This window comes from Gorilla gorilla, chromosome 11 (genome assembly GCF_029281585.2).
Source record: "Gorilla gorilla gorilla isolate KB3781 chromosome 11, NHGRI_mGorGor1-v2.1_pri, whole genome shotgun sequence".
NCBI classification, from domain to species: Eukaryota; Metazoa; Chordata; class Mammalia; order Primates; family Hominidae; genus Gorilla; species Gorilla gorilla.
The window spans coordinates 100,021,438-100,040,031 of record NC_073235.2 but is presented as its reverse complement, the minus strand read 5'-3'; the positions used below and the strand labels follow the sequence as shown (position 1 = coordinate 100,040,031).

The 18,594-nt window shown below is 36.1% G+C and overlaps 1 protein-coding gene across 1 annotated transcript in view; it reads left to right on the top strand.

The window, feature by feature from the left end:
* The window catches only part of RFTN2 (raftlin family member 2), a 99,824-nt gene that overhangs the window by 21,766 nt on the left and 59,464 nt on the right, over nt 1-18,594 (top strand). Inside the window, exons 2-5 of the mRNA XM_019021642.4 lie at nt 7,673-7,856; nt 10,067-10,181; nt 14,262-14,541; nt 17,067-17,276. Of these exons, the coding sequence (XP_018877187.2) occupies nt 7,673-7,856; nt 10,067-10,181; nt 14,262-14,541; nt 17,067-17,276 (789 nt within the window). The remainder of the gene's footprint in view (nt 1-7,672; nt 7,857-10,066; nt 10,182-14,261; nt 14,542-17,066; nt 17,277-18,594) is intronic.

Below are 18,594 nucleotides of genomic sequence, written 5' to 3'. Positions count from 1 at the left end.
GAAGTTGCAGCCTCAAACTCCTGGGCTTAAGCGATCCTCCCACCTCAGCCCCCAAGTAGCTGGGACTTACAGGCACGTGCCATCACGCTCAGCTAATTTTTAAATTTTCTGTAGAGACAGTGTCTCATTATAGCCCAGGTTCGTCTCAAACTCCTGGCCTCAAGTGATCCGCCCACCTTAGCCTCCCAAAGTGATGGAATTGCAGACATGAGCCACCATGCCCAGCCTAATTTTCCTTGGCCAGGCCTGTGGCTCAGTCTTTGGCAAATAACATTATCTAGCTAGAATGTAGTAAGTTTTCTTTTCATTGTATTTATTTGTATGACGGCTTTCTACTTAAGATAAATGATCCTGGTTTTATGGTTATATGAGTGATATAAATTCTTTTTGAAATAAATTTATTTTGCTTAAAAATTAAAATTAGAAGAAAATTTTAAGGATATGACCAAAATCGTGAAAGTGTACTTAGACAACTAAAGTTTGGGAAACACCACCCCAGTTCAATGAGCAGTTGGTTGAGAGAGTTGTTAAGGGGAAGCGGCTCCATGCCTTTCTTATGGAAAAAGTGGGTGGACTTTTTCAGAACTTTTTTTTGGTAAATTGAGGTTATTTCTACTGTTCTGTTATTGCAAAAGTAATTGCTTTGCCATTGAAAGCAATGGCAAACACCATAATTATTTTTGCACCAACCTAATAGATTTTTGAAGTTGCTGGCAGTCTGCTTTCTAGTAAAGTTGAACAAAAATCTCTTTCACCTCTATTGTTTTAGCCTTTTTTTTTTTTAACTAACCAGATAGATATTTTTTAATGAGCATGTCAGAGTCTCACTCTGCCCTGCCACATGCAGTTTGGGGGAGTATTCCCATGGGTAACTGAGTCTTCCATTGCTTAGTCAGTGTTCTACCTGCCAGCCTCTTCTGTGTGACAGCCCTTCAGATATATCCAGATGGTGCCCTGTTCCTCACGTATTATTTTGCACAGTTGAAAGACACCCGTCAGGGTCTCCAGACCCCTCATTATCCTGAGCACTTTCTTTTGAATGTACTCCAGCTTGTTACTGAATGTCTCTAATTTCACCCCTAAATTGAAAACAGTTTACTTATCCATTCAACAGATATTAATTGAACATCTGTCTGCTAGGCAATACTCTAAGTATAGAGATATGGCACTGAACAAAGCATGAATATCCCTGCCCTCACAGAGCTTTCATCCTGCCCTTGTGGGGGAGGCAGATATTAATAATATAATTAGGTAAATAGTATATTCTGGTTATTATTATTTGGATAGTTATTAATGCTAAAGCAAGGAATGTACTAATGAGATGGTCTGCTCAATAAAGAATTTAGTGAGCCTCCTGCCTTTGGAGGTAATTTTTTTCCAGATAGCCAAAGATCACATTAGATTAACTCTTGGCTTATAATTAGTTTGCAGTCAGCTACAGACCACAGGATTTCCCCTGCCCCCTTCAGTGAAAATATATTAAATCAGAATTCTGTCACTCTGTGTTTTGAACTTAGACTTTATCCCTGTTAGATTTTTTTGTTTGGGGGACCTTTGTACCACCAAACCAAGAGCTCTTCAAATCTTCATTCTCTTAGCTAATATATACACCATCCCTTCTTTGCTATATAATTAACTCTAAGACACCATTGATTATAAAACACACTATTATTTTATGTACCATTAAGAATGAAAAATGCACCAATTAAACTATAGCTATTTTCTTTCAGTAATTTTAGTTTTTACCCATGGCAAAAGCTCTTTTACACATTTTAAACATAAGCATTTCATTATATATCTCTCTTACATACATAAGAAAAGGAAATTAAGTGAAATGAAGATATTTCTAAAAGTTCCTCACACTTAAGACCTGACTCTTCTGTATCACTTTTAGAACTTAGAACCCTCATTTCCCCATTTTTCCACATAATCTTCCTATGAGCGGTCAAGAGTATTGGTAATGCTGCATTTCTTAAGCAAGTGCTAGGGTTTTCTTTCAAGTAGCTGACACCCATTCTGCTAAGTTTGAGACTGGGGCTTTTCTCATATTGCCAGAGGCTACCAATGGAAAGTTTTCAAGCAGCCACCAGGACTCATATTCTTTTCTTAAGTGATCCTTGAACAGTTTGTTGACTGAAACTTCAAGCACTCTGGGTTGTCCAGCCATGCCACATGGAAAAACAATCAACTTTGCACAGGTATTGACAAGCACATCATAATTACCACCTGGCCTACAGTATTGAAAGATACCAGGAGGATTTCCAAGACCTATTATTGGGTTCAATTTTATAATTTATAAAGACACATCTTCACAAAAATGAAATGCTCACCTCTACTTATATTTGTAATCAGCCACAATCTATGGACTTTTGTGTTTCATTTTAGTCATGTAAATATTATTTTTTAAATAAGCCTTAAAATTCCTTACACCATCATTAATTTTTAGGTTTTCATTTTGCAACCTACATTGCTGGATAATCAAGTAAAACTGCCAGGAAAGTATCAAAGTTCTTTATTTTTCTTGCATCATTTTTGAGGAAGAAAGCATATGCCTTTTTAACCAATAAAATAGATGCCATTGTACTTTTTAAAAATTGTTGACTTAAACATAAGAAATAAACCTATAAAACTCCTAGAAGAAAACAGAAGAAAAGCTTCATGACACTGTACTTGGCAATGATTTTTCTTTTTTTTTTTTTTGTTTTTGTTTTTGTTTTTGTTTTTGTTTTTTTGAGATGGAGTTTCACTCTTATCACCCAGGCTGGAATGCAGTGACACGATAGCTCACTTCAACTTCCACCTCCCGGGTTCAAGCGATTCTCCTGCTTCAGCCTCCCAAGTAGCTGGGATTACAGGCATCTGCCACCATGCCTGGCTAATTTTTGTATTTTTAGTAGAGAAAGAGTTTCACCATGTTGGCCAGGCTGGTCTCAAACTCCTGACCTCAGGTGATCCACCCGCTCTGGCCATTGAAATTGCTGGGATTACGGGCGTGAGCCACTGCACCTGGCCTGACAATGATTTCTTGGATATGACACCAAAGCACAGGCAAAAAAAGTAAAAATAGATAAATGGGACTATATCAAACTTAAAAGCTTCGGTGCATCAAAGGACACAGTCAACAGAGTGAAAAGTCAGTATGTGGAATGGGAGAAAATAATTTCAAATCATATATCTGATAAAGGGTTAATATCCAGAATATATAAATAACTCCTACAACTCAGCAACAAAGAAACAACCCAATTTTTAAATGAGCAAACGGTTTGAACAGACAGTTCTCCAAATGGCCAATAAGATGTGAAAAGATTCTCAATATCACTAATAATTAGGGGAATACAAATCAAAACCACAATAAGTTATCACCTTATACCTGTTAGAATAGCTACTATCAAAAAAACAAGTGTTAGTGAAGATGCGGACAATTAGAACCCTTGTGCACTGTTGGTGGGAATGTAAAATAGTTCAGCCATCATAGAAAACAATATGGAGTTTCCTCAAAAACTTATAAATAGAATTACCATATGATCCAGCAATCCCACTTCTGGGCATATATTTAAAATAATCAAAAGCAGGATCTCAAAGTTATATTTACACACCCATATTAATAGCAACATTATTCACAATAGTCAAGAGGTAGAAACAACCCACATGTTCATAGACAGACAGATAAACAAAATGTGGTATATATATTCAATGGAATATTATTCAATCTTAAAAAGGGAGGAAATCTTGTAACATGCTACAGCATGGATGAACCTTGAGGACATTACACTAAGTGAAATAAGCCAGTCACAAAAAGGCCTACAGTGTTGTAAAGATACGAGGAAGATTCCCAAGCCAAGGCACATCCCTTATTCTTAGATTGAATTTTACAATTTACAAAGACACACTTTCACAAAAATGAAGTGCTCACCTCTATTCATATTTTTAAAGTTATCAACCACAATCTCTGGACTTTTGTGTCCATATGATTTTGTGTCAATATGATTCCTCTTATATGAGGTATCTAATGTAGTCAAATTCATAGCAAAAGAAAGTGGAATGATGGTTACCAGGGTCTGACAGGAAGTAATGGTGAGTTGTTTAATGGGTATAGGGTTTTATTTTTTCAAGGTGAAAAAGTTCTGGAGATTTGTTTCCCAATAATGCGTGTATACTTAACACTACTGAACTATACACTAAAAAATGGTTAAAATGGAAAATTTTTGTTTTTCCTACAATTTTCATGCATTTTAATATATATTATATATCTTTTTATTGTAGTAAAACATACATGACATGAAATTTACCATTTTAGCTATCAGTAAGTGTACAACAGTTCAGTGACATTAAGTACATTCATATTGTTGTGCAGCCATTACTACAATCCGACTCCAAATGACATTTAATTGGGTAGTGAAGGGTGTATTATGGAACTAAAATAAATTACTAACTGCTGAGTATCTGGTAAAAATACAGAACCATTGAAATACTTTCAAGTAATCTATATGTAATAGCAACTTAAGTGCCTCTTTGAACTTCGTAGGTGCATTTTTTGTGTGGGCTTCTGCCGTTCTTCACTATCTGGGATGACAGCAAGTTTGCAAAGAACAGAGTGTTGAGCTCCCTAAATTTCCCTGAAGTCTAACCCAAAGCTCTGGGAGGGTGGACTTTTCCCAACCCTGAGTTCTTGATTTCTGGGGTTTCCTTCCAATCAGTGATGCTAAGGTAGACGAGGCAGGCAACATGAGGCAACATGTGCCCTGACAGTGACTCCAACCAAGTCAGCAAGAGCAGCAAGGCCAGCAGTATCCAGAAGTTCTCCCAAGCCCACAAGCTCATGTGAACTTTTCTGAATAAAAGCCACATTCTTCCCCTTCATTAAATCATTATTTGTGGTACAATCTTCTCCCAAATTTCTTTCTGGATTTCATTCAAAGATGGAGCTAACTAAATCCCATTAGCTCCAACTCTCAGTATTTTTTCTTCATTTGCAACATGGCTTTTTCTCATTGTAACATCATTAAAATGAGGAACATGTGGTGAAGCCTTATGCTAGAGACTCCTGAAGTAAATATGACCTTTACCTCTATTTATTTGGATTCTCAGTATGTTCTTAACCATCCCCACTTCCACGATCAAAAGAATTTTTACAAATTCCACGTCACTGCCTATGTTTTTCTCTGTTTTGTCTCTCTTCTCCAAGGCCTAGATAATGTGAACAATTGTTCCTGAAATTGCTAACCTAACTTTTTTTATTTCCACTAGCTAATCTTGATTGCTTGCCTTTTTTATGCAATAACTTCATTTCTTAATTCCCCTTATGAGCAGTATTTCCAATTTAACATAGTGACCTAAGGAACATGCTAGACATAGAAAGACATGAATACAGTGGGTTCCTTTCCCTTAAGGAATTCTCAGTCTAACAGCCAAGACATATAAACAAATAACTATAATACAATCTGATAAGCACACTAATAGAAGGACATGCAGCCCAGAGGAAGGAATAATTAACTCAGGCTGGGAGAACAGGGAAGGAAATGAAGGCCTGGTGGCATGAAACAGAGTGGCAGGTTCAGAAACACCAAGTCCTTCCAGTATCCCAAAGCAAGACACGTAAGAGAAAGACTAACACGCGTGGAGGCTGAATCAAGAGGCAGAGGCCAGACTATGAAGATTCTTTTGTATTACACTAAGACATTTCCACTTCCTGCAGTAAACGATTTTCTTTAAATTTTTTTAAGATTAGTATATAGTTCTAAAAATAAGTTTAGGTTATGTTTCATTCCTTAGTGTTAAGAGTTGCTTCCATTTTGTTATAGTTTTTCAGTACCTTTGTTTAGAAATCAGAGTTGGTAGTCAAAATACTAAACAGCAAAACCAAATGAATCACAGAATTGCCACACCAACAAGCAGAGCTGGGCTGTTTACAAGGAAGCCCAGCTGTTTCTTCAAAGTCCAAGATCATTCTCTTTGTTTTCATTCCTATTCATAATGATGAAGAAAATATATTGTAAATAAAATATTAATTTAAATCCAAAAGAGGGTGAAAATTGGAGGAAGTGGACCCTTCCTGGTTTATATAACTTTTCTGTTGAGCGCTTATTTTAGTTTTTGAAGTTGGCATGAATACCCACTGATGGTGGATTTGTCTCATCACGTGGATACTGATGTAAGGGGAGGAGGGGATTTCCTCTGGCCCTTCCTCCTCATCTGCTTCTTAACCTCCTTCCTGCGCTCAGGCAATCAGCAGCAGTTCTTTGCCAGACACCACTCACCACACTGACAGAGGTCAACAGCCAACTAGGCTCATATCTGGAATTAATTTCATATGTCTTGTTACTTAAGAGATAATCAAAATGCAGGTCTATTTCTAGGTATTACTTCTTGATTGTTTTTCATACAATGAGAAATATTGTTGTAGCAAATAAATTTGTTATTTAAATTAATACTGCTGGATCATTAAGAACATTTTCTCAAATAACACATTCTTTTCCTTTTACTATTCTAAAGTCTGTACAGATAGTGCTATTCTATAGTTTCTACAGATTTGCTATCCTTCAAGGAATGGTTTAATTGCAAATCAATTTTGCATTTAAATTTCCACTACATTTAGAATTTTTATTTATTAAAGAGACTACTGGATATCTGTACTTTTTCATTCACCTTTACTCAAGCATTTACATAAGCACCATGAGAAATTATATGTTTAGCTTCCCAAACTTAAAACACAGTGCTTTGAAAGAGTAATTAGAAATAAGAAAGCACTTGACAAGTGCTGCCTAATAAATGCCATTTCTCCCATTTTTAGTTATTAGATTGGTATGAATTTTATTTTTAAGAAATTATGCATCTCGGCTGGGAGCGGTGGCTCACACCTATAATCCCAACACTTTGGGAAGCCAAGGCAGCAGGCTTGCTTGAGCTCAGGAGTTTGAGATCAGCCTGGGCAACATGGCAAAACCTCGCCTCTACAAAAAATACAAAACTCAGCCGGGTGTGGTGGCACGCACCTATAGTCCCAGCTACGTGGAAGGATTGTGCGAGCCCGGGAGGTGGGGGCTACAGTGAGCCACGATTGTGCCACTACACTCCAGCCTGGGGGACAGAGTGAGACCCTCTCTCAAAAAAGAAAAAAAGAAAAGAAAAGAAATTATGCATCTCATCTTGTTCAGTCATAAAAATGACTGGCTCTTCAAATTATTGTATCTCGTATGTATGTCTTCAATATCTATTAATGGAAATATAGTCACTCAAATGAAATCCTAAAAAATGAAACTGACCTAATTGAAAAAACTCATAAGACATTGTATTTCTGCTTTAGACATATGGGTGATATTATGTATCTACTAATTTGTAAGGTCACTTTTCCTTTTTTCTGAAATGACTTTAAAAATGTATAAATACATGTTAATGTAACTTTATCTGAGATGAAGCCATTGGAGATTTTTTTTTTTTTTTTGTAGAGACAATGTCCTACTATGTTCCTGTTCTGTTGCCCAGGCTGGTCTCAAACTCCTGGACTCAAACAATCCTCCTGCCTCAGCCTTCCAAAGTGCTGGGATTACACGCATGTGCCACTGCACCTGGCCAAGATCTTTTCCTATTCATTAGTATTATCACACATAGGTAGAAATAATGTATAATTCAATCTTAAGAATATGCAAATTTCTCTTTGCTTTTGATATTTCAGCTTCATCAAACCCAGAAGTCATCAAGATAAATTCAATTCTGGATATAGTAACAAAAGTGGAAAACTATTATCTCAAAGGATATATTGTCGGGGCTATTCATCCTGTTATACAACCTGTGGGGCAGCGAAAACACCTACCTGCAAGTTACCTATACAGAGTGGTGCTATCGCGCTTGAAATTAAGGTAAGCACACTATTCAAGAAAGAGGCAGGTGAGGGTGACAGTTCTCTTTGTCTAAAAGAAAAAAATTTGAATCAAGTGACAGAGAATAAAGGACACATGGGGGTTTTAGTTTAAAGCATATTTTCCATCAGTGGAACCTGGATTGAAGCAAGGAAATGTTACACCTCCTTCCTTAAAACTCCTGACTGATTTTTGCTTCTTGCAGACAAATGTGTCCTAAGTGAGGATGTCAGTGAACAAACGGAAAGCAAAATAGATTCCAGAGGCACGTGGAAGCTCCTGTAGCCACTTCAGCAGATGCAGGAGAAGCAGTGAACTACAGATACTATCACTAGGCTAAAGAGCTGACCAGACCTACCAAGTCCACTTTCACTGAGCTTTCTGACCGTCCTACATTGTTTTATTAATAGTGGCAACAGAAACTATCTCTACGTTCTAAAATTTTTTTTTTTCAACACAGAGTTTTGCTCTGGTTGCCCAAGCTGGAGTGCAATGGCACCAACTCAGCTCACTGTAACCTCTGCCTCCCGGGTTCAAGCGATTCTTCTGCCTCAGCCTCCCAAGTAGCTGGGATTACAGGCTCCTGCCACCACAGCCAGCTAATTTTTTGTATTTTTAGTACAGATGGGGTTTCACCATGTTGACCAGGCTGGTCTCGAACTCCTGACCGCAGGTGATCCACCCACCTTGGCCTCCCAAAGTACTGGGGTTACAGGCATGAGCCACTGCACCCAGCCCATTCTAAAACTTTTAATGACAGAAAGACCTACTATGACAAGTTCTCACAAATTAGATAGACCTCTTGTTAACCTTTTTCCAAAATCGAATTTAAAAGCTAGCCATTGTAGTGTTTTTTATTTTAATAGCTACTTTTCCAAACAATACTGCAACCATTTTTGCCAGCCTAAATTGTAAATTTGATAGTTTTCATGGTAAAATACTGTTGTTCTTTCCAATTAAGAATAAAAATAACCAGACAAATATCTTAGATTAACACATTAAATTTTTTTACACAACTCTTTAACTGATATGTTGCTTAATGACAGGGATGCATTCTAAGAAGTGTGTCCTTAGGCTGCTTTGTCATTGTGTGAACATCATAGAGTGTACTTACACAAACCTAGATGGTATAGCCTACTATGCACCTAGGCTATATGGTATAGCCCATTGCTCTGAGACTCCAAACCTGTACAGTCTGTCACCGACTGAATACTGTAGGCAATGGTATCACAATAATAAGTATTTGTGTGGCTAAACATACCTAAAGATGGAAAAGGTACAGTAAAAATACATTACTCTATAATCTTACGGGACCACCGCTGTATATGCAGTCCATTGTTGACAGAAACATCATTATGCAGTGCATGACTGTATATCAAAACCATCCTAAAGACCAGGGAAAAAACTACATTTTCTCTTTACAGTGATGGATCAACAACAATCACTTTAAGAGAGGGCTAAGCAGAGAAGGAAAAATGAAAGTAGAGGAAAACTAAGAAAATAGGAAAATTTCAAAAAACAAGAAAGGGACTTTAAAAAATTCCAGGTGTGATTTTAAGAAACACTATCTCCCATGGAGTAATTGCCTACTTTAACATGTCTGGCAGGGTGTGTACAGGCTTCAGCTTTCACTAGAATATGAAGCCTCATCAGATATTTACTAGTTTAAGCATTACTAAGCTTAACATGACATTTTTGCACAGTAGGATTGCTTATGTCCTAATTACAAATCTTATCAACCATGTGTGAATTATCTTTTCTGCTTTTAGGATTACTTCAGGCAGATTTAGCAGTACCCTGGCAAGCCTAAGAATAAGCAAAGAAAAAAGATCAGAAAAGAAGAAAAAGGGAAAAGGGCAATATTTATTTGCATTTAAATGGAATTTTTACTTCTGCTTTTGTTCGATAAGATATAACAACAATCTAAAATTATTTCTTATAACTTTATTAAAACTACAGACATGAAGCTTTTTTCTTTCTTTCTAAATTACAAATTAAATTAATAGCAGTTTAAATTAAGGAAATTTGAATTAATAGAAGTTATTGTGCTTTTCTGGTATTTTTATATAAGAAGATAGCCATCAGGCTTGAAACAATAAAAAATGATTACCTTGACCCTGTTTGTGAGTTGCTCACTCATTTTCACATAAGCATATTAGCTGAAAAGCAGCAATTGGCCTCCAACCATAAACATATTCCTTCTATTACAGCCCAAAGAATTCGGCAGCACCCAGTGGACAAAGACGCCCAAGGCTTGTGATTGAGGAATGTCCCCTAACTTCTGAGGCACAAACAAATGACGCAGCAAAAGAACTGATAGAAAAGGTACTAAATTTATGCACTTTTCCATGGGATATTGACCAACATTTGGTATTTCATCTTCATCAATTTCCTTTTTTACCCTAAAAAGAATAAGGAAATGACAGGTAACTTTTCTACCAGAATTTAAAACATATCGAAGTACTTGTGCCAAATGGTAAAGAGTTTAAAACAGAAATACAAGCCAGTGAAACAAAATGGACAACCAGAACTAAATTTAAACAAATGTAAGAAGTTTAATGACAAACCTGATTAAATAAAATGGAGGAACAACCATTATTTAATGAACGCTGTTGGGAAAGTAGGCAATTGTTCTGCAGAGAATAAATTCCACATTTCAGATGAGATAAAGAGGTAATTTTTTAATATAAAAAAACAAAAGAAAATGGAAGAGTAAATATAGTCAATGAATAGATTAAGGAGTTTGAGTATATAAATATAACTTAACTGTACTAGGAAAACTAAGCTTAAAAAAGAAGAATCAAAGAGAAATCTGCAACAGACATGTCCTATGGGAGCTTCGTTTTCAAAATATACATTACAGGAAAGGAATACAAATCCATGAAAGTAATATGCCGTCTTAAATGGACAGAGAGAGACAATGGACAGCAAATATAAAAGAAAGAAACATCAATAATTAGGAGACAGTTGGTAACAGGTTCAACCTAATAATGTTTAATGTAAATAAAAACTGAGAACTAATACCTCACCAGTATTAAACAGGGAAATTTAATTAAAATCCAGTATTAGCAAAGCTTTAAGACAAGTTAAGGCCAGGTGTGGTGGCTCACACCTGTAATCCCAACACTTTTGGAGGCCGAGGCAGGAGGATCACTTGAGGCCAGGAGTTCCAAGACCAGCCTAAGCAACATAGCAAGACCCCCCAACTCTACAAAACCTGAAAGAAAAAAAAATCAGCAGGACGTGATGGCATATGCCTGTAGTACCATGTACTCAGGAGGGTAAGACAGGAGGATCACCTGAGCCTAGAAGTGAGCCTGCAGTGAGCTGTGATCAAGCCACTACACTCCAGCCTGGGTGACAGAGCAAGACTCTATCTCTAATAATAATAATAATAATAATAACAAAGAAAAGCTAACATTCATAATACAACTGGCATTGTAACAAATTAATGCAGTATTCCTGAATATCTATTTAGTAAGAAGAATCATAAATCCCGTTTTGTCTTTTTTTTGTTGTTGTTGTTAAAGAAAATAGGCTGGAGTATAGTGGCACAATCATAGCTCACTGCAGTCTCGAGCTCTTGAACTCAAGCAATTCTCCTGCCTTAGCCACCCGGGTAGCTGGGATTGTAGGCATGGGACACCACGCCCAGCCAATTTTTTATTTTGTAAAGACAGGAGTCTGTATTGCCCAGGCTAGTCTTAAATTCCTGGGCTCAATCGATCCTACTGCCATGGCCTCCCAAAGTGCTGGGATCACAGGTGTGAGCCACCATGCCTGGCCATAAATCCCATTTTATTTTTTAATCCCCTCCTTAGGAATTGATTTTAAGAAAATAATTGAAAAGGGGAAGAAATAATTTTTATACAAAGATATTTAACCAACAGTGAATAAGGGTCCAAATTCTCAATAACTGGAAGACTTTGAAAAAGACAATGATGGATTAATATAATAGAATATTTTATAGGCATTAAACATGACAACTATATTGACTGTCAAGAGAGAAAAGTCTATACAATATAACTTAATTGAAACTTAAATGAAAAGTTAAATGTTGTATATGTATTGATTAAAACAAAAAAGTTGTACATTCATAAATATCCTAAATTGATGGGATTTTATGGTGAAAGGTGTTTCTTTTCCACTGCATTGACATATTTATAAGGTTTTACTTTTTATTTAAATACATACAGCTAAAATCTAAGGCATTTCCTTTCAGGTAAGAAACTGAAATGTGTTCATTTGTTTCTCTAGTTGTTTCCAAGCGTTAAATACTATGTATGTAAGATTATCTGTGGTTTGGGGATAGTCAGTTATATTTGCTAATGATTATTTCCCATTTAGGCACAAAGTCACTATTCAATAAGGGTTTTTAGTCTTTGAGACTAAATTTTATAAACAAACTACGCATATTGTTTATTAGTACTATTCTGGGAAATGTTTTTTTCTGGTAATAAATCCACTCCAGCAAATTTCTTTTGAAAACAAAAATGTAGCTACTAATTTAGTCTTAATAGATCACCATCAGAGCCCTTGTTTTGCATTTGACTTCCTGGACACAGTTAAAGATCTATTTAAACAGGAAAGTACTGTTATTTCAGCAATTAGAGCAACGGGGTTATTTCATTAAGAGAAAAGCTTCAGGAAACATAGCACATGAAATATTTGAGCATTGCTCCATGTATGAACAAGAGCCATAGATGAATTGCCAAATATTATTTTTGAGCGGCTGCCTTGTGTAAAGAGTTGGTTGTTGAGCAGCTAACTTTTAAGTCAAGTTCTAACATTATACCAGTGTTCACTCTAATTTTAAAATTCAGTTTGTAAGTATTTTTCTCAGAATTTTAAACTAAAAATAACATTTTAAAAATATCAATCCTCCAACTTAAAAATGGAAAAAAAAATTAATACTTTATTTGTTACCAGTCCTTTCCAGATAAAATTTCCTAGTAATAGAAAAAAGCTTTTCTGCATCTTTTCACTCAAATCAACTAACAAGACCTAGAGGAAGCACTGACGATAAATTCACCCATTTCTACCTGCAGAATATGCCATATCTCTATCCCTCCCTCTTCTTCTCTCCCAGGACAACTGATATAAAGGAAAATTTGTGGTTGTTTTAAATTGTTACAATCTCAATATGTTAATTCATAGGAACAAATTCTGTTTCACCAGCTCCAGTCCCTTGTCCTAGCTCCACACACCCACACTTTCTCCCCGCTCTCAGAATTCTCCTGCCTCACAAGCTGGAGCTGAGTGAATTAAGTTGCCTCCATTGACTGGGCATTGCTCTCTGTTCTGCCCCAGTTCTTCCTGGCTTTTCTCACTCCATTTCATTCTGACTCTAAATGTTTGCATTTGCAACCTCCATCATAATTCTTTTTCTTTCTTCTCCTCCCAGGTAACATTTACAACATTTAATTTAAATGTTTAAAACAGTAGCCATATAAAAGACATTGCTATTTCTTCATTTAACTAATTTAACAAGTACTTACAGAGCACCTATGAGTAGAAAACACTGCAATACAAAGAAGGATAAGACATAGTCCCCTACGTCAGCCTTCAAAGGAGCTGCCAGTTGAACACATGAAGAAAATAGAACAAAGAAACGAAGTAAAAGCAGAGAGGAACAGGCCTTAGGTTTTTGGCTGTTACATTTCAACAAAAGCTAACTCTTACCGATATGTCAATGGGAAAAGTGCTGAGTGTAAAAATAAGCATTCTTAAGTTCCCAAAAATTATTTCACTGATATTATATCATATGCTTCAGAATCCTATTCTTTAACTGATAGGATTTAATCTAATCCTATGTATTTGGCCCACATAGGAGACAATAGCATAAAGACATAAGCCGATCAGAAAGCTTTGTAAGAATAGTGGTATGAATTGGGCTTGTGCTTTATACCTACACATTCGTCAAGAATCAGTCTCTTAACATTTTTCTTTGATACCATCAAACAAGCAAAACTATATGTATTTTGCTTTTAATTTAATAAATCTTTATTAATGAAGATGTATTTGGTAACGTTATTTTTAGGAATTTCTTGGAATAGGTTTTAATTTTGCTCCAACTGGAGACACCATTGTTAAATGGTCTGCAAAAATCATGCTACAGAATTATTAGTTCTTCCCAAACAGTGGCCCTTCAGGGAAAAATAATTCCTGTTTTCATAATTTCTAAAGTATATTTGGTTCTGTTTGAAGGTCATGATGATCGTGTGGCATGGTCTTGGGGGCAGTGCTATTTTACAGGTGATTCATTAGTTTATGAATGAGTCTTGTCACTGGTCAAGTTACTCCATCTTCTAGTGGATTTCCTCAATAAGCCTAAAGGTTAATTGATAAAGTAATCAATGAAAATAGAGTTTACATTTTGTTCTGCCATCTCTTTTTAAATATCAGATTAATGTCGCTGCTAAAAGAGGAATGAAATTTGTTGGATTCATATCACAGCATTATTCTCCATCTAAATTCTGCAATGGAACCAACCATGATGGAGATATAGAATCGATGCTACATGTGAGATATGGTTCAGATGAAAACTGTAGAAGTTGGAATGAAGGGACGTTAAGTGGGCAATCATCTGAAAGCGGAATTGAGGAAGAACTTCATCATGAAAGTGGACAGTATCAAATGGAACAAAATGGCAGCCCTAGTTCCTCTAAATCAAGAAAGGGAGAAGGTAATAGACAAGATTAGTAGAAAGAGAATATACTATAGTTTAAATTAAGCAAAATAAGTTTTTGAGGTTTTTTTTAGAAATATGAGTCAAAGTAAATTGCTAAAGATTATAATGACTAAATGAACTAATACAAACATCATTATTTTTAAAAGTTATTACAGCTAGCAATAAGGCAGGGCAGTTTTTTAGACAGTTGTCTCTGGCAGAACATAAAATGCCATCCACATAATGAAACTTTGTGTTGAAGATTGGTTTCTATTTAGTCATCCAAAACTCCCTCATGAATTGGAGGCTGTACATGTGTACCAAATAAGTGAGTCTATTAAGTCTAAAAAGCTGTTCTGATTTATGTTTGTACTAATAAACAGCATGTGAGAATTTTCGTTTTGGCCTTTCCCATTTCATGGATGGTTTTCACCTTTGAAATTAATTGGCTTTCTTTGATCATCAACTAGAATGTGAAACTGGCACATCATAATGAAACAATTAATATAACAATAGTGCCTGCATCCTAAAATAACTTTGAACAACAGTTGTATTCTTCTGTGCCAGCTAGCAAGTCTTCCAAAGAAACTGAGAGTATTTTATTCATGCATTTGGGACCATTCGAAGTTTTCTGATACCTTTGTGGGCATGCTTTAAAAAAGCACTATCAGAGAAAAGCAAAGGCTACATATACCTTAGCATTAACAACATGGGCTCTGGAATCAGATACCTCAATTTCTTTATAAAAAGGGGTAATAGTAAGAACTCCCTCATTGGGTTGTTGTGAGAAGTAAATAAGAAATGTCTACAAAGTGTTTGACCCAGTGCCTGGTACAGAATAAACTCTATATTAACTGCTATTAACTGATCCTTCCATCAGTGTTGGCACTGGAGGAGCACGCCTTGGTGTCAGGCTTTCTGGGTTATGTTTTGATGTGCTTAGCATCCTATGCATGGCAGAGATTCATTTAGCCACATAAGCTCCACCTCCTGAAGAAATAACTGGGAGCATTTACCAACTTAGATCGCACCCATCTCCACCATCATCACCACCACCCTCCTCTTTTCTCACCCATTCCCTAGCTAACAATGTCCCTGATTTTTCTGCAATGTAAAAATTATAGGAATGTGTATTAGTCTGTTCTCATGCTGCAAATAAAGAAATACCCTAGACTGGGTAATTTATAAAGGAAAGAGATTTAATTGACTCACAGTCCAGCATGGCTGGAGAGGCCTTAGGAAACTGACAATCATGGCAGAAGGGAAAGCAAACATGTCCTTCTTCACGTGGTGGCAGGAGAGAGAATAATGAAAGCCCAGGAGAGAGAATAATGAAAGCCCAGCAAAGGGGGAGGCCCCTTATAAAACCATCAGATCCTGTGAGAACTAACTCACTGTTATTAGAACAGGATGGGGGAAACCGCTCCCATGATTCAACTATCACTATCTGATCCCTCCCACAACATGTGGGGATTATGGGAACTACAATTCAAGATGAGATCTGGGTGGGGACACAGCCAAACCGTATCAGAATGTAAAAGTGAACAAGAGGTATCGGAATTATTGTCAGAGAGCTATTCACTATCTTCCACCCATTCCTACCTTTAAACTCCATGTGAGTTCCCACCCTTACTTTGAGCAAATCAGATGTCTATTTCTATTCCTTTAAGTTCTAAATCCAATATAGTACTTAATGTAACTATCAATCTTTAGATTCCTCTCTCTCAGTATTTTTAAAGTATATACTTCTCAATAACTTTTCTGTAGCAGTGGTTTTTAATTAGAAGAGGGAGAATGGGGGTAGCAAGAATTCACAAAAGACCTCTTTGAGTATCTGATGAAATCCATGGAATCCAGATACTTTTGTCTGTCATACTGGTGATGTTAAGCTTCCTAAAACACAAACATAGGTGTGGATCCACTGACCCCACGTTAAGAATTTGCCAATTCCTAGTAAAGCAGAAGATATGATCCAGCATTTCCATGTCTGTTCTAGGGTCACTCTCACACATGTCCAAAGAGATACAAAGTTTGTAATAACAGAAAAATTGGAAATATTGCATATGTCCACCAAAAGGAGACTAGAACATTGGCATACTATGTAGCAGTTAAAATAAATGAATAAGATCTATATGGTTATTTACATTTCAAAGGCATGTTGAACAAAAGGTCAATTCATATCTACAGTAGGATACCATTTTTAAAAAAAATTTCAAACTGTAAAATGTTACATATCATTTATGGTTATATAAGTTTGTATTAAAAGATTAAAAGCTTGCATGAGAATGATAAACACCAACTTCATTATAGTACTTATTTCTGGAGAATAGAATTAGAGGATACCACATAGTAGCCTCAACCGTATCCATTTCTCATTTCTTTGAAAAAATAGTCTGAAACAAATATAGCATATTATTGACATTTGATTAAGCTGAGTGCTTGTTTGTATGCTTGGAATATCTCATGATTAGTGAAAAAATTAAGAATCTTTGATCAACAAAATTATAATTTTCCCCTTTTTTCTCCTTCTGAATGCCTAGCCTCAGATAACAAATTGTATACAGTCTTCAATGCTTTTGATGATGATTCAACCTCCTGGACCTATCAGGAAGGCATCCTGTCAATGAAAGTAACAAGAAAAGGATCAGTCATTAGTACACTTGATGCTGATTGGCTGGAGTTAACTACCTTTTATTATAAACAAGGCTTGTCTTTAATTGATTCTTTTGTATTCTGGGAAACATCTAAAGGTAAGTTTTATGTTAATGATATTTTATATCTGAAGAATTTGAACTTGTATCAAAATCAGTGAAAATGTTTTTACCTCTCAAGTTCTATGGCTGAAAGGACAGATACCATTCCTAAGGAAATAAATTCCAGCTGTTACACAGATATGTAGCTTTAATCTAAAATCTTAAAGCTCCTTCAGCGCAATGGACACTTAAGGAGTGTGGGCAGAAATATAACGTAAAATGTTCACTATTGGGTTGTAATTGGGAAACCACTGTGTGATTGACTAGGAGAATTTTCCAAATAAGATGTACTATAATAGTCCAAACGGGAGGTTTATGATGGCATTTCGTGGTTACTATTCATATTTATTACATTATCCCAATTTTGAACACTATCTACCATGTATATAGTCAGTCTATACCTGATTCTTTCTATAATTTGTACAGAAAAATCATCTTTGGTTTAGAAAGTGACGTTGGCTCTGTTCTTACTTCTGTCTTCACCTTGTCTTTCATCCCTCTCTAGCCTTCCTCATTTAGTTACAGTGGAGTATGTAATTATTTGTGTCTATCACAAAAATAAAGACAAACTATAAAATATTATCAAAAATGACTTTCTAGGAAGTTTTTTTAAGAGATGAGGGTTAAAAAAAGAAAAAGAAAAGGTAGTAATGAGACTAGAAAAATGCATTAGGAAAGGTGAAGTTTATGAAATCCAGGATAATTAGGAACTCTTAAATCTATGAGGTTAGAGGAAAGAATGAAAAGCAAATAAGATCTCCCTGTACCTTACTATTGTTAAATCAGCCTAGTATTACCTTAACTGATTCAACTACAGACTTTGGATGGTATTTTAAATTATCAGGAGTCATGTTCCAATAGGCCCTTTTAACTAGCAGTATTAAGGACCAAACGAATTGGAGCACCCAGAAACACAATACCTTGCGTAATACTTAGCACATAGCAGGTGCTAAATAAACATTTCTTAGTATTTTTCAGTAGGCCAGGCACTGTGGCTCACACCTGTAATCCCAGCACTTTGGGAGGCCAAGGCAGGCAGATCACTTGAGTCCAGGAGTTCGAGACTAGCCTGGGCAATATGGCGAAACCTCATCTCTACAAAAAATGCAAACGTTAGTCAGGCATGGTGGCAACCACCTGTATTCCCAGCTACCCAGGAGGCTGATGTGGGAGGATCACCTGAGCCCAGGGAGGTCAAGGCTGCAGTGAGCCATGATTGCACCACAACATTCTAGCCTGGGTGACAGAGTAAGACCCTGTCTCAAAAAAAAATAAAATAAAATAAAATAAAATAAATATATATGTATGTGTGTGT